Source organism: Chlorocebus sabaeus, chromosome 21 (genome assembly GCF_047675955.1).
Source record: "Chlorocebus sabaeus isolate Y175 chromosome 21, mChlSab1.0.hap1, whole genome shotgun sequence".
Taxonomy (NCBI): Eukaryota; Metazoa; Chordata; class Mammalia; order Primates; family Cercopithecidae; genus Chlorocebus; species Chlorocebus sabaeus.
Genome location: NC_132924.1, coordinates 25,090,750 through 25,106,166, shown reverse-complemented (window position 1 = coordinate 25,106,166; position 15,417 = coordinate 25,090,750). Strand labels below are relative to the sequence as shown.

General features: G+C 41.6%; 1 protein-coding gene across 2 annotated transcripts in view; it reads right to left on the bottom strand.

Moving 5' to 3' along the window:
* Positions 1-15,417, bottom strand: part of AOAH (acyloxyacyl hydrolase) — a 228,137-nt gene that overhangs the window by 157,784 nt on the left and 54,936 nt on the right. For both annotated transcript variants that reach the window (XM_073008965.1, XM_073008964.1), the window contains exon 4: positions 8,532-8,631. In XM_073008965.1, coding sequence (XP_072865066.1) covers positions 8,532-8,631 — 100 coding nt within the window. The remainder of the gene's footprint in view (positions 1-8,531; positions 8,632-15,417) is intronic.

Sequence of the window (15,417 nt, the reverse complement as noted above, 5' to 3'; positions counted from 1 at the left end):
ATTTCTGAAAACTGCTTCACATTCTCAAAGAAGCCGAATGCTTTGATCTCTCTATAGTCCACTGAGAGCAGATACATCCTCACGAGGGAGAAAGGAAGGCACATTCAGGACTGCCCTTCTCATCCTATTTTTTACTCAACAAATCTTACAGAGCACCTACTATGTGCCAGGTAGTATGCCAGTCCAGGAATAAGATGATGAGCAAGAAAGACGTGGTCCTTGTGTTCAGATGGTATCAAAGAAATAAATAAAGTGCTGTGAGAGAGCGGGAAAGGGGACCTTCTTCAGATAGGTTGGTCAGGGAGGGCCTTTCTGGAGAGGGGGTACTTAAACCAGTAAGTGGACAAGGTGCTGGCCATGCAGGGAACTGGGAGTTCTAGGTAAAGGGCCCAGCACGAAGGGCTGATGCAGGCGAGGCAGAGTGTGCTGGCCAAACTCTACTCTACCCTGAAGGAGTCACCTCCACTCCTGTTCCCCCCAGGTCGAGCTTAGCCCTCATCTGCTGGGGTTTCCATTCCTCCTGGCACCCTGTGTGAGAGCACTCGTCTCTTCTCACCGTTTGTCTGTAAGCCTGCCTCTCCTGCTAGAATATCCATTTACGTTGCTATTGCCTGCCACATTTGCTGGAATACTGTTCTACGTAATTCATTCTACATAAATATTTCCTGGCTGATAAAAAGAAAAACAATTATTCTGTAGAAAGTATGAAACTTCAGGAAAGTCTGTCCGTTTTCTAGGTATCGGTAGACTTATTTATAAAATGACAGAATCATATCTGTCCTGCAGACTTGGGATGGTCAAAAGAGATAACTTATTAGGTACCTGGCTGTAGGATTGGTACATGGTAAGGGTTCAAGAAATGTTTCTTGAGGCATGACTACGTGAGCGAACATCTCAGTGGTTTAATTGTTACTGAGAAAGTTGGGATATTGTGCAAGATTCTTGAAAATTAAGGTGTTTATGATATTTTATGAAAACTAAAACTAAAGCTGCCTTTACTTCCCTCTGGCTCTGAGAAGTGACTACTCTGAATGTGCTCCAGAATCTATGCTAAACACAGGCAGTGCTGATATGAAGAGCTACAGGTCTGAAGTCCAGGGCCCTGGGGTGAGTTCAGATTCTACTCACTACTTATGAGACTTGAGTAAAGGCTTTAAGCCTCAACTGCAAAATATGTTTGATAATTATACCTATAAAATAGAGTGTGACCCTGTGATATTGGGTTAAAATCAGAGATATCGGTATGAGCTCATATCCACAAACACACACACAGAGACACACATACAGACACAGAAACAATTGTAAGTATTTGTGTATACTTGGGTTGTACACACATATGCTTTACTTAGCACTCCACAAAGAAGACCAGGACCTAAGAAGGCCAATAAGCAATGACATCCCAGTAGCAATGGGCACACCTAGCACCCAGATCTTGGTTTCCAAATATCATTCTCCAACAAAAGGGACCAGGTCTCCTTAGGGACATACTGACTCAAGGACAGGGGCAGAAGAATACAAGAAAACAAGATGAGCCTGGATCATCTGGTAGTACCAGAACATAAAGTAGTATGGAAGAAAAAGAAATAGGACAGAGGCGTGTCAAAAGGACACGGGAGCCACCCTAAGCTTCCAATGGTAGCAAAACTGGAAAACTGGATACATTTGTGCAATAAAAGAGTGTATATTTGAATTATAACTCAAAGTATAAAGTACATATACATGAATCTGTGCTAATATAAATAAATGATTGGCTAATTAAATAAATTAGGGAGGAGAGACATGTTTTTTACATAGAAGAATTTCAAAAGATATATGTAGACATTCCATGTTCTGGGAGCGGGGGCTTGGTCCACCCTGGCCTCACTGAGTGTAGGAGGCTGGACTTAGGGACTCACTTCTAAAGAACAGAGTAGAGGAAAAGGGGGAAAATAGTGACTTTGCAGTTGGGAAGTCTGGCAAATGACCCTTTCACCGAGTGATGAAGGTTGATCTCACCAGCAATACCATGTGGCATCATTTAACCCTGATAGGACGTGATGAGAAGGGTGCTTCACCTCTGTGGTGTTCTTTCCAAAAACCCATAACACTGTTGAACCAAGATGAAGACATGAACAAATCCCAATTCAAGGAACATTTTACCGACGTGCTTAACCTGTATCCCTGAAAACTGTCAGGGTCATGAAAAACAAGGAAAGATGAAGACTCTGTCACAGACCAGAGGTCACTAAGGAGACATGAAAAAGAAATGCAATGCATGTCCTGGACTAGATCCTAGAACAGAAGAGGACATTAGAGGAGAAATGGGTGCAATCCAAATAAAGTCTGGGCTTGAGTTGCTACTAAGGTATACACAGTAGTGATATTGACTTCTTTACTTTTGACTAAGTAATAGGAAGATGTTCACATTGTGGGGAATTAAACTTGGGTGAACAGTACACTCTCTTGCAGTATCCTTACAACTTTTTGTAAATCTGAAATTATTACCAAAAGACTCTTATTAGAAATAACGGAGTTTGCGGGAGACTAGACAATAACACATCTGACAGTGTGTTGTGAGCTCTTAGGGCTAAAGACAGCATTATGAGCATCAGGTTCTGTGGATTGTGCAGAATGAAATTTAGTGATTACAGAGTCTCGGGAAGTGTCCAATTTCCTGTCCATCTTTAATTCTTTTTCTAAACATGACCACCTGAGACCACCTACTAAAAGAGATGCCAGGTGTTTTATCTGACACCTAGTGTTTAAAAAATAAAAGGGAATTCCTGAGGTCAGCTTGTTTATTGCTTAGGTGAACCAGAATTTGTCATGTGTCACTTTCTCATATAAAGAGTGCAAATTTACTTATTGCCAAACCCATTTATGTTGCTTGCCTGGTAGTTTGGATTCCAGGGAAATACGTTTCCCTGTGCATACACACCCTCCCCCACACTCAGCATCAGAGAGCTTTTGCTTCTTGTAGAAACCCAACTCACTGTGGGAAAAGCTGTTTCAAAGTCTGGGTTGCTTTCCCAAGGCAGCAGGTCTCCCCGCCACCCAGCAGTTCAGGAGGCCCCAGGGAAATAAGGAGAACCTCTCTCCACACAAGGCTTACATTCCGAATATGATTCTCTTTTAATGTAGATCAAAGTGGCTGAAGTCTTGAGTGTGCCTTGGAGATGTTGGTAAATGCAGCATGTTCCTCCAGCACTGCTGTGGTTAGGAAAGGGGTCAGTTCAAAGCTATGAAGTCTGCCTGGAGATCTCAAGGTTTGGGGACCCAAACGGGAGTGGCTTAAAGCTAAGGAGGCTCCAGGATGCTTCTGGCTCAACCTAGGGCTCATGCAATGCAACACTCTGATCCAAAAAAGAGAGCTTTGAAGAGCCACTGGGTACACATGAATAAGCTGTATTCAGTTTTCAATTTGTGAGCTGTGGTGTCAGAATCATGGTTTTGGACACTGTGGGAGGGTTGGGGAGGGCTCAAGGGAGAGCCAGGTGCATGAGCATGCAAGTGCGCGCGCGCGCGCACACACACACACACACACACACACCCCAGCAGCAATCAATGCACTGTTTTGTGTGCAAATGAGAGGAGTGGTAAAAATAAACTCCCAAGATAGGTAACACAAAACCACCTGAGTGGTCTTTGCAGTGAGGCCTGCGGCTATTTTTCCTTTCCTTTCCTCCCCGTCCCTCTTCTCTTCCTCTTTTTCTCCTCTCTCCTTTTTCTTCTTCTTCTTCTTGTACCAGTGGGGCATTGTAGATTTTTCTCACTTTAATTAATTATGGATGAAGTTTGTCCTTTTTGAGCATACAGTAGATAGTGGTAGGGAGACATGCCCACGGGACCGGCAAGAAGTGGGCCTGGAATTTCAGGTGGGCTGTAGATGATGAATAGGGGTTCACCGTGAGCTCCAAATGCGGTTCCACCTTTAACTTTTGGCCCTACTGAAGCCAAATCTCTGTTGCCCTGCACTGCTTGCTTCTGCGCTGTGAGCTCCCTGATACAGAGGGGCCCATCCATCCCCTCCATCCCTGCAGCATGCATATCATAGGGGAGACGGCTTCCATCACATTATTAGTATTGTACTACAGTCTGAAATGTGTGCGAAGCCAGACATGGAGGGTGCAGAGTCCTGCTTATGAGGAATTAGCTGGCCCAGGAGCAGTGGTTCCATTCAAAGTGACAATGCCCACAGAGTCTCAGTGAGGCAGAGAGCACAGTGAATGAGAATTTGGGCTTTAAGACAAACAGATCTGGGGATGAATCCTCTCATGTTCCTCACTAGCTGTATAGCCTGGGAAATTCCTTAATTTCTCCAACTCTCAAAATTCCTTAACTGTAAAATAAATATAGACCTAAGAGCACTGTTAAATGAGATCACACATGTCAGTCAAGTGCAGCGGCTGGCAGGCCATCCATAAATACCAGCTTCTGCTATTTTCATTTTCATCCATATACCAAGTAAGTGTGTGCCTGGCATGGTGGAGAGAACAAAGACAGGCAAGGTATAGGCCTGCCCGCCCCCATGTGCTCGCATCCTAGTGAGGAAATCTGTGAGGCTTTAGTATCTTGATGTGTCTCTGCCACACCTTCCTCATCTATAAAGGGCGGACAACCATACCTACTCCATAAGAATAAACGCATGAATACACATAAGCATTTAGAACAATATTAGCACATTGTAAGTGCTCGAACAGTTATTTTACAATGATTGTTCAAAGGAGAATTAACATTTGGTTGGAACAGTTAGGAATTACTTTACAGAGAACGTGACCATTGACATGAGCTTGAGAGATGACATGGAGTTGATAAAGGTGGTCTGGGTAGAGGGAATGATGAAGACCCAAGGTGCAGGGTGGGAGGGTTGGGGATGGCTCAAGGGAGAGCCAGTCACTTGCTGCAGCACAGGATTCACCAACCTGAGGGAAAGGCAAGTCAAAGGCCCTGAAAAGCTAAGTGAAAATTTGTACTTAGTTGTGTAGATAACGTGGAGATCCCAAGCTCTGTTCAGGATCAGATGTATGCACTGGAAAAATCAGGGAGGGCTTGACATGAGGAAAGTCAGAATTTCCATCAGGGATGCAAATGAGAAGCTAGTGACACATCATCCACTCATTGCGCCAATACACATTTCCTTGGTATGTGTGAAGCACCATCCTAGACACTGGGTGTACAGTGGTGAACAAGACAGAATGTACCATCCTGGAATTCAGAGCCTAGTGGGAGAGACAGGCAGGAAGTCACACAGGGACATACCTTGTAAAGCAGCAAGTTTAAGAAAGGAATATACAGGAGCTATGACAAGAGGGCTATCTAATAGGGCCCGCCTCCCTGAAGAAGTGACATACAAGCTGAGCCATGAACGATGGGGAGGGATAATCCACCAAGTGGAAGGACAGAGTGAGAAATTGCTTTCCAGGCAAATGGTTGGGCTGCGGTGGGAAAGTCGTATTTATCCTACAGCAAGGCATTCGTGGCATCAATGTGGAAAATGTATTAGAAAGAGGGAAAGAGCACATTTGGTTGTACTCACTGGGACGCTAGAGCAGAAGCTACATCAAAGACAGTTGAGGGAATTCTACATGAAATGATGCTGTTCACCCAACATGGGATGAAGCTCACAGGCAGAAGCCAGACACAAAGGAGCGCATGCCGCGTGAGGCCTTTGATACGATATTCAAGGATAGTTTCCTAAAAATGAACTAGCCGGTGGCGACTGACTTCGGAATAGTGGCTACTCTGAGGACTATTGACTAGGAGAGTCAAGAGAATTCCTTCTGGGGGGCTGAACATTATCTACGTCTGCATCTGTATCTTCACCAGCCTTCAGTAGGTTATGTAAGGTCAGCTGAGAGAAAGGATGAGAGAGAGAGACCCAAGCTTAGGCAAGCCTTTATTTAACTTGCTGGCTGCTCTACTACAGACAGAGGAGGCAGTCCTGAGCTTACAAAATGAGGGGCTTATATGGGGGAGAGACCCTGGGGTTGTTTGTTGGTTAACTCTGCCACATATCACCTTGTGACGTTTATGGTACCAGAGGGTGTAGGTAAAGTTTGTTTATGTTTTTTACTACTTTTTTTTGTGCGACCTTCCCCTGTGTGGTCTGGATGGTTTGTAATTGGGGTTTGCTTTATTGCAGAAAGGCCTGATAGGTGAAGTCTGCTGGCTTTACCAGGGCACCTAGATAAGGGCTGAGAAATGTAAAGAGCCTTGGGGGAAGGGGAGGGGTGGCACAAAGAGGTTTGCGGGGGGCAGGGGACGGGTTGTGTTGGCAATACCAAGAAGCTTTTTTGGGGGCGGTTTGTCCCTAACAGGTAGGTAATTCCACCTAAGCATTCATACATGTTATGTAGGAGTGATTTGTAAAATGATAAAAAGTTTTGCTATATACTACCGAAAAATGGGTGCCCAAAATGTAATGTTAAGGGAACAAAGTAGGGTATAAAATTGTATATACACTATCATGACTCTCAAAGAAATTATCAATACAATATAATTTATTTGAAATATCAAAAGGAAGCACACATTTCGACATCTGTTGTTTCTGGTGGTGGGATTTCAGCTGGCTGTTGTAAGAAGACACCCCAGGGGAGTTTCTGAAACATTGACACCACAGTTAGAGCTCAACCAATCTCTGAGTAGAACAATGGGGGTGTGAACCCAGTTCTGTTCTTTCCTCAGGAAGTGACTGACAGGAAGTCACATAACTTTTCTAACCCTCAGTTTCCTCCACTGTAAAAAGGAGTCATAATGACGCCTCCATCCTAGGCTTGCTTGGGAGCAAAACAAGATCAAGTGTGAGCCCCTACACCAGCACTGGGCCCACAATGCATGCCCAGTCAATGTCAGTGACTGCCATTCAGGGGAAGCTCAGAGGCGGAAGAGGGAAGCTGTCCACTTACACACTCATTATCCCTCTTTTCTGGGTCATCTGCAGAGATGTAGGCTGGAGAGAGGGACCCAAGGCGGAGGGTGAAGGCCTAGAACAGCTGTCAGAGGAAAGTCAAGGGGGCTGTCCAGGGAGCAGTTGCAAGCTGCCCAGCAGCACTGAATGCCAGCTGGGGTAGAAGGTAGAGGTTCCCACATGAAATCCTCCAATTCCCTTGTAGCCAAAGAGGTAGTGGAAATGTTACAGAGTTAGGAATTGACAAGGGGGTCAGGGTGGGAAGACAAGGACGTGAAATTTCAGATGTAAACTCTAGAGAGTATAAAAAAAAAGAATGCCATTTTAAATGGGACAGTTTAACGTTGAACTTTTTGCGACTATGTGTAGCTGTGGGTGGAATGTATATATGACATTATTATTTAAGGAAATCACAAAAACTGTATCACTTGCATTTCTACACAGAGACCCATTTCTTCCTTGCAATATCAAACAGCAAATATTATATTATGATATAATATTCACATGCTATTTGAACACATGAAAAGTTTTTTGTTTTTTTTTTTTAATTAAAGTTAACTAACTCTTCTAGGTACCAGTGGAGCCCGCAACTCCTCAGGTGGAATTGGGGGAAATGTAATTGGCACTTAGTCGGTAACAGAGGAAGCATGAAATACACACGTTCCTTGGGTATTTGTATTTCTTTCTTCCTGCTCAATGAAACAGGCTTATGACATTTAATACCGTCCATCAGCAAAATCATAGTCATTGGTTAGGCTACAAAACACTAAAATGGACTTCATTTTAACATGGATAAAAAGGAAATTACAATTAAAATAGAAACCTGTTGTGTTATATCCAGAAAAACTACAATTCAAGAATGAAGGCATAGAAGTTTTCTTTACAGGGAGCTCCTGAAAATTCATATTCTGTGGCCTAACTGGATTCAATATTATCCTCTCATCCAGAGTGTGGGGAGGGAATAGTGTCAACATTTGCAGCCTCCTCTCCGCAATCCAACTAAAAGCTACACAAAAAGATATAATGCACACAGGGTCCTCTGAACAGCTATCACTGAATAATAATGTTATCAGTAATGATTAGTTAGCAATCATTTTTATTAACACTTTAAAAACTGTATCAGTTACTGTGCTAAGCATTTTTTACACATTAGCTCACCTACTTCCCAAAATAAACCAGTGGGGGAGGTAGTTTATCATAACCCATTTTATGAGTAAGAGCGATAAAGCTCGGAGTAGGGTGACCAACTGCCCAGGATTTCTCAGGTTGTGGGGCTTTCAGTGCTCATGGTAGGAAAGTCCTGGCATGAGTTAGTCTCTCTATGAGAGTGACTTGGTTGATTTTTAAGTGATAGGGATTTAAACCTCTGCGTCTCTTTTTTCAGATTTCCTAACTACTGGCAGCCCAGTTCAAAATTACAGTCCACAATGGTTGAACAGCAAAGACATTCTTTGTAGCATGGGAGTAGGGATCTAGGCTGAAACGCAGAAATATTATTTCTTGCGGGGTAATTGAAAATGTCATCTTGTCTCTCCCTCCCTGTCCCCAAAACACTGAGTGAGTAAAAGCTAAGCTTCCCTTTCTAACATTTCCAAAGACCTTGTATGTCACTGGAAACCGATGTTCAGAGTGAGTACACACTCACCTTGGGAAGAGGGTAGAGATGACACAATGGTTGCCCAGTGTTCTGTTTACAAAACTCCAGAGTGTGACATACCACATCCGCATTCATATCTGCGCTAAGCCTGGAGGGAAATGGGGCAAAACAAAGGCTATTCAGATCTCTCAGGCATTAAGAAATAGAAGCTACTGCAAAGAAAGGTAAATCCCCAGAATGGATTCTAATACCCTCAACTCCTTGCAGAGTGGCCTTTGAGCCCAGTCCCGGGGAGCTGCTGGATGGTAATGATTTCCTGCCACGTTGCTCTCTCCTGCATTTAGAATGAGGTCCTAAGGGCGAGGAGGGGGCACGCACAGCACTGAGCTGCCAGTCAGCCTCTCACGCGAGCACTGGGATTCTTTTCAGGCAAAGCCACACATAAAATTGGGAAAGAAAAAGTGGACGGGGATGTAATTTGATGGAAACAATATTTTGAAGTTCGGGCCTTTGAAAGATATGGTGACCTTATAGTGAAAAATCATTTACGATATAGCCTTAAACACCTAACCTTATTTTCTTAGGCACAATCCAAATAATCTATTCTGTTCCCTGATAAACATATTTCTTTTGTTTTCTTTTTTTTTTTTTTTTTTTTTTTTTTTGCGGGAGATCGGAGTTTTGTCAGACCTCTGAGCCGAAGCTCAGCCATTACAACCCCTGTGACCTACACATATATGTCCAGATGGCCTGCAGGAGCCAAGAAGTCTGGAGCAGCCAAAGAAAAACCACAAAGAAGTACAACAGCCAGTTCTTGCCTTAACTGATTAAAATTACAACATTTTATTATTGTGACTTGTCCCTGCCCTATCTTATTGATCAATCGACTTTGTGACTTTCTTCTTCTGGACAATAAGTCTTATGATCTCTCCACCGTGCACCTTGCAACCCCATCCTCTGCTAACAATAGATAACCACCTTTTACTGTAATTTTCCATTACTTACACAACTCCTATAAAGCAACCCCTTCCCCATCTCCCTTCGCTGACTCTCTTTTCGGACTCAGCCCATTGGCACCCAGGTGAATAAACAGCTTTATTGCTCACACAAAGCCTGTTTGGTGGTCTCTTCAACGGACACCCTTGACATTATTATTACTCAAATCAGACTCCCCAGTTATTCAGGAACAGAGTTTTTTGTTTGTTTTTTTGTTTGTTTGTTTTTGTTTTTTTGAGACGGAGTCTCCCTCTGTCACCCAGGCTGGAGGGCAGTGGTGTGATCTCGGCTCACTGCAACCTCTGTCCCCTGGGTTCAAGTGACCACCATGCCTGGCTATTTTTTATATTTTTTAGTAGAGACAGGGTTTCACTGTGTTGGTCAGGCTGGTCTTGAACTCTTGACCTCAGGTGATACACCCACCTCGGCCTCCCAAAGTGCTGGGATTATAGGCATGAGCCACTGCACCAGGCCCAGCATGTTTCTTATTCTTATGGAAGAAAGTACAATGTAACTGACTTGTGTCTCTCCCTGGGGATGGTGTAAGGATAATTCTCTTAAAACATTTAGTTTACATCTAGATTAGATGGAGCTAAAACAAACTTTCCATGTCCATTTTTTCTTTTCCACTCCCAAAACTCTTCTTACCAAGAAAAATGAGTATAATTTTTCGAATGATGCAAACAAGTATAAACTCTTATTACATTTTACGAGCAAATTATTGATTCAAACCACAAGTCAAACCAAGACAACAAAAACAAAAAAATCCAGCAACACAGGTTGTTAATACCCAGAGACCAATCTTTGTATTCTGCGGAGGGACAGTGATGGAGTCTAGAAGATTCTTTCTTTGGGTTTCTTCCCAGCTCACATGACCACTTCGCTGTCTCCCTTTGCCCCTGGGGGTGGGCTCCTGGTAACTGTGTTGATATGTCATAGCTCCCAGCCAGCTGATTAGATCTCATTAAACTACTGTTTCAAGCAGGACCAATCTGATTCTTTCAAACATTTGGAATCGGTGTTAAAAATGTTTGGCTTCACCCTGGGCTACCCTCAGAATAAGAGAAGCTAGAGTGAGCTGGGATGGTGCTGTCGTAATTTCCTGCCATGTGAACTGAGTACCTGGAAAGCCAATCTACAGGATGGGTTCTGAGGGTGGAACCCAGAGGGTGTGCAGCAAGGCAGCTGGAGGAGAGCGCACTCCCTGGGTTCCTTTGATTTACTGGTTCTATTTTCAGTCTCTTTCAGAGGCCTGGGTACTTTTCTGCCCTTCAGTCCCATGATCTGTGTGCTCTAGGCTCTTATAATAAATCCACTCCAACCTCTCCCCACCCAACTATTATAGCAACTACCTCTAAAATCACTGCAATGACTAACACCTCTCTTCTCCCCCTGAGCCTCCTCCTCCTTTTTCCCTTTCATCTTGTGATTGAAAGCAGCAGCAGCTCACACATGGGCCAGCCCTTGAGCACCCCTGGGTTAGCACTGGAGTGCATGGCCCCTTTTAATCCCTGGCCTGAATGTGAGTCACTGAATCTGCTTGCTCCCTGCACTCTCCTCTCTGCTTTCTTTCCCTGATGCCCATTTCCCAGACTCAATTAGGTTGTCTGCTCTGCCAAAGGAATTTTACACCTGGGCATGCAGAATAACAGATGGAATTTAGAATGATAAAAAGCAAAAAAAAAAAAAAAAAAAAAAAAAAAAAACAGAACAGAAAAACACTCTTGATTTTCACTTTGTGAGTAAGCAGCAGTTATAATGGTTGCTAAACATGAAAATATCCTTAAAAATCTCTAAAAATCTTATCTTGGGACCACTACACCTCCAAACACTGGGAGGTGCCTTGAGCGTTTATTTCTATCATGCACCTTCCAGTAGAAAGAACTACCCTGTGTTAATGAAAATGTACCTTATCGAAGCCCGTCACAGAAAGCGGGGGACCACCTTGGAAATCTCCAAATATTTTGAGGATAACCAACATATGAAAACAGGCTGGAACCATGGCCACTCAAATTTCATTCCAGCTGAATGTGGCAAACAGTGTGGCTGGCAAAATGGTTTGTCAACCTTTTGTGAGCACCTGAGTTAAGAGGGAAATGCAGAGTTCATCATGAAAGTCACCTGCTTAGCCCCAGGGTCCCTTCAAGGGAAGTCAGGGGGTAAGACTGCAACTAAAACTATCAAAGACACCATCCCTGTTAAGCAGTGAAGCAGGCTGCTTGTTGCAGATAAAGTCCATTACCAAACTAATGTCTACCAGGGGTCAGTAAATCAGGAAAGGATGGCTGTTTTCACACATCTGTTCTCAACTTAATTGTTTATTTATTTAACTGATGACTGCTGTCTTTATGGGGATCTGGTAGTTAGTGGACTCAAGAGAGTGATAAATAGGGCTCTGGTTAATCTTTGTTTTTAACCTAAGGCCAGTATCCCATCTGTGGCAATCTAGGACTAGCACAGACAACTCATCACGTGATATACAAGACCTATTCTCTTTTCCCTCCCTAATAGGGCACAACTTCAAGCAAGCGAACGTGAATGTGAGAGTGGAGATGTGGACCACTCAGAGAGTGAGGCTGGCCATCTCTGAGCTGGGGAGTAGAAGAGGGGAACTGGACAGGTGGTGTCCCTCTAGGTCCTCTAAGATAGAGATTCATCATCAAAAAGATATAAAGTGACAAGTACTCCTTTGGATGAAAAGAGAAAATGCTGAACTCCATAAATTCACACAAATTTAAAACCATTAGAATGTGCAAGATGCATAAGAAGTGGCAGTATGGTGTGTGTACTCTTGCTCAGCCTTGGGACAGAAGGCCTAGACTAAGCATCATTTGCTGAATCTTCAAGCAGTCTGCAAACTCATAGGAACCACTCCCACCTTTTCTTTCTCCTAGAGCAGCAAATAAAGCCAAGAGAGTCACATTTTTCATTTTTAAAAAGACTTTTTCTTTTGAGCAGTTTTAGGTTTACAGTGAGATTGACAGGAAAGTACAGAGATGTCCCATTGACCTCCTACCCCCACACATACATAGGCTCCCCTATTATCAATATCTGCCACCAGTAATCTCTTAAAATTGATAAACCTGCACTGACACATTATTATCGTCCAAAGTGTTTAGTTCACCTTAAGGTTTACTCTTGGTGTTGTATACTCTACAGGTTTGGACAAATGCATAATGACTGGTCTTCACCATTATAGTATCATACAGATTAGATTACCACTGCCCTAAAAATCCTCTGTCTTACGCCTATTTGTCTCTCTCTCTATCCTAACCCCTGATAACCACTGGTATTTTTGTAGTCTCCATGGTTTTGCCTTTTCCAGAATGTCACATAGTTGGAATCATACAGTATGCAGCCTTTTCAGATTGGTTCTTCTCACTCAGTAATATGCATTTAAGTTTACTCCATGTCTTTGTATGATGTGAGAGCTCATTTCCTTTTGCTGCTGAATGATATTTCATTGTACGGTTGTACCACAATTTGTTTATATGATTGGACATTGTGGCTGCTTTTAGTCTTTGATGATTATGAATAATGCTACTATAAATATTCTTGTGCAAGTTTTTGTGTGGACATAAGTTTTCCACTCAATTGGGTAAATACCCAGTGGTATGTTTCCTGGCTTGTATGGTGAGACTCTATTTTGTTTTATAAGAAACTATCAATTTTTTCAGTTTTTAAAAATTTTTTTACCTATTCTGTGTACAGTGGTATCTCATTGTTTTAATTTGCAATCCTGTAACAGCATATAATGTTGAGCTTCTTTTCATAAGTTTATTTGTTATCTGTATATCTTTTTAAGTGAGGTGTCACTTAAGGTCTTTAATTTTAGGTTCATTTTTTTTAAACTGAGTTGTTTGTAATTGTTGGGTTTTAAGAGTTTTTTTATATATGTATTTTGGATAACAGATGTTTATTAAATATATACTTTGCAAATAGTTTCTCTGAGTCTATTTATTTGTACGATGTAAAAAGTCATCACAAAACCCAAGGTCAACTAGATTTTCTCCTACACTTTTAGGAGTTTTATAGTTTTATTTTTTAAATTTATGTCTCTGATCCATTTTGAGTTCATTTTTGTGAAGGATGTAAGGTCTGTGTCTGTATTCATTTTTTTGCATGTAGATGTCCATTTGTTCCAACACCATCTGTTGAAATGACTATCTTTTTTTAAAATCATATTGCCTTTGCTCCTTTGTCAAAGGTCAGTTTCCTATATTTATGTGGGTCTATTTCTGGGTTCTCTATTCTGTTCCATTGATTATTGGTCTATTCTTTCACCAATACCCCACTGTCTTGATTACTATAGCTTTGTAGTAAGCCTGAGTTCAAGTAGTATCAGTCCTCCAACTTTGTTCCTCTCCTTCAATATTGTGTTGACCATTCTTGATCTTTTGCCTCTCCATATAAACTTTAGAATCAGTGTGTCAATATCTATAAAATAATTTGCTGGGATTCAGATTGAGATTGCATTGAATCTACATGTGTTAAGCTGTTTTTCATTGCCATAAACAAATACTTGAGGTTGGGTAATTTATAAAGAAAAGAGGTTTACTTGGCTCACTGTTCTGCAGGCTGTACAAGCATGACTCCAGCATCTCCTTCGAGTGAGGCCTCAGGAAGCTTTCAATCATGGTGGAAGGAAAAGGGCGAGTGGGAAGTATCACATGAAGAATGAAGAGAGCAGGAGTGAGAGAGTGCAGGGGAAAGTACCACACTCTTTTAAACAACCAAATCTCGTTACCAAGGGGATGACACTAAACCCTTCATGAGGAATCTGCCCCCATGATCTAATACCTCCTACTGGGCCCTACCTCCAACATGAGAAGTCACATTTCAACATGAGATATGGAGGGGACAAACATCCAAACAGTATCACTACAGATCAAATTGGGAAGAACTGACATCTTGACAATACTGATTCCCTCTATTCATGAACATGGAATATCTTTTCATTTATCTAGTCATTTAATTTATTTCAATAAAGTGTTGTAGTTTTCCTCATAAAGATCTTGCACATATTTTGTTAGATTTACACATAAGGATTTTATTTCTAGAGGTGATAATGTAAATGGTATCATGTGTTTAATTTCAAATTCCACTTGTTCATTGTTGATATATAGGAAAGTGATTCACTTTGTATATTAACTTTGTGTCCTGCAACCTTGCTATAATTGCTTACTAGTTCTAGAATTTTTTTTTTGCTGATTCTTTTGGATTCTCCACATAGACAGTCAAGTCACCCGAGAACAAAGTTAGTTTTATTTCTTTCTTCTTGATCAGTAGACTTTTTATTTCCTCTTCCTCTCATTGATTAGCTAGGACTTTCAGTACAATGTTGAAAAGAATGGTAAGAGGAGCATCCTTGCCTTGTTCCTCATCTTAGTGGGAAAGCTTCTAGTTCTCAGCAGGAAGTATGATGTTCATTGTAGTCTTTTTGTAGATATTCTTTATCCAGTTGAGAAAGTTTCTCTCTAGTTATTTCTAGTTTACTGAGAGTTATTTTAAAATCACAAATGAGTATTGAATTTTGTTAAATGTTTTTTCTGTGTCTATTAATATAATCATGAGATTTTTCTTTTAGAGCCTGTTGATATGATGGATACAATATTTGATTTTTAAATGTTGAACCAGTCTTGTATATTTGAGATAAATCTCACTAGTTGTAGTGTATAATTCTTTTTATACATTTTTTATTTAATTTTCTAACATTTTGCTGAGGATTTTTAAATCAATATTCATGAGAGATATTGGTCTGTAGTTTTCTTTTCTTGTAATGTCTTTGTCCAATTTTGGTATTAGGATGATGCTGACCTCATAGAATGAGTTAGGAAGTGTTCTCTTAGCTTCTATCTTCTGAAATAGATTATAGAGATTTGGTATACTTTCTTCCCCAAATATTTGGTAGAATCTACCAGTGAATCTATGTTTTTTG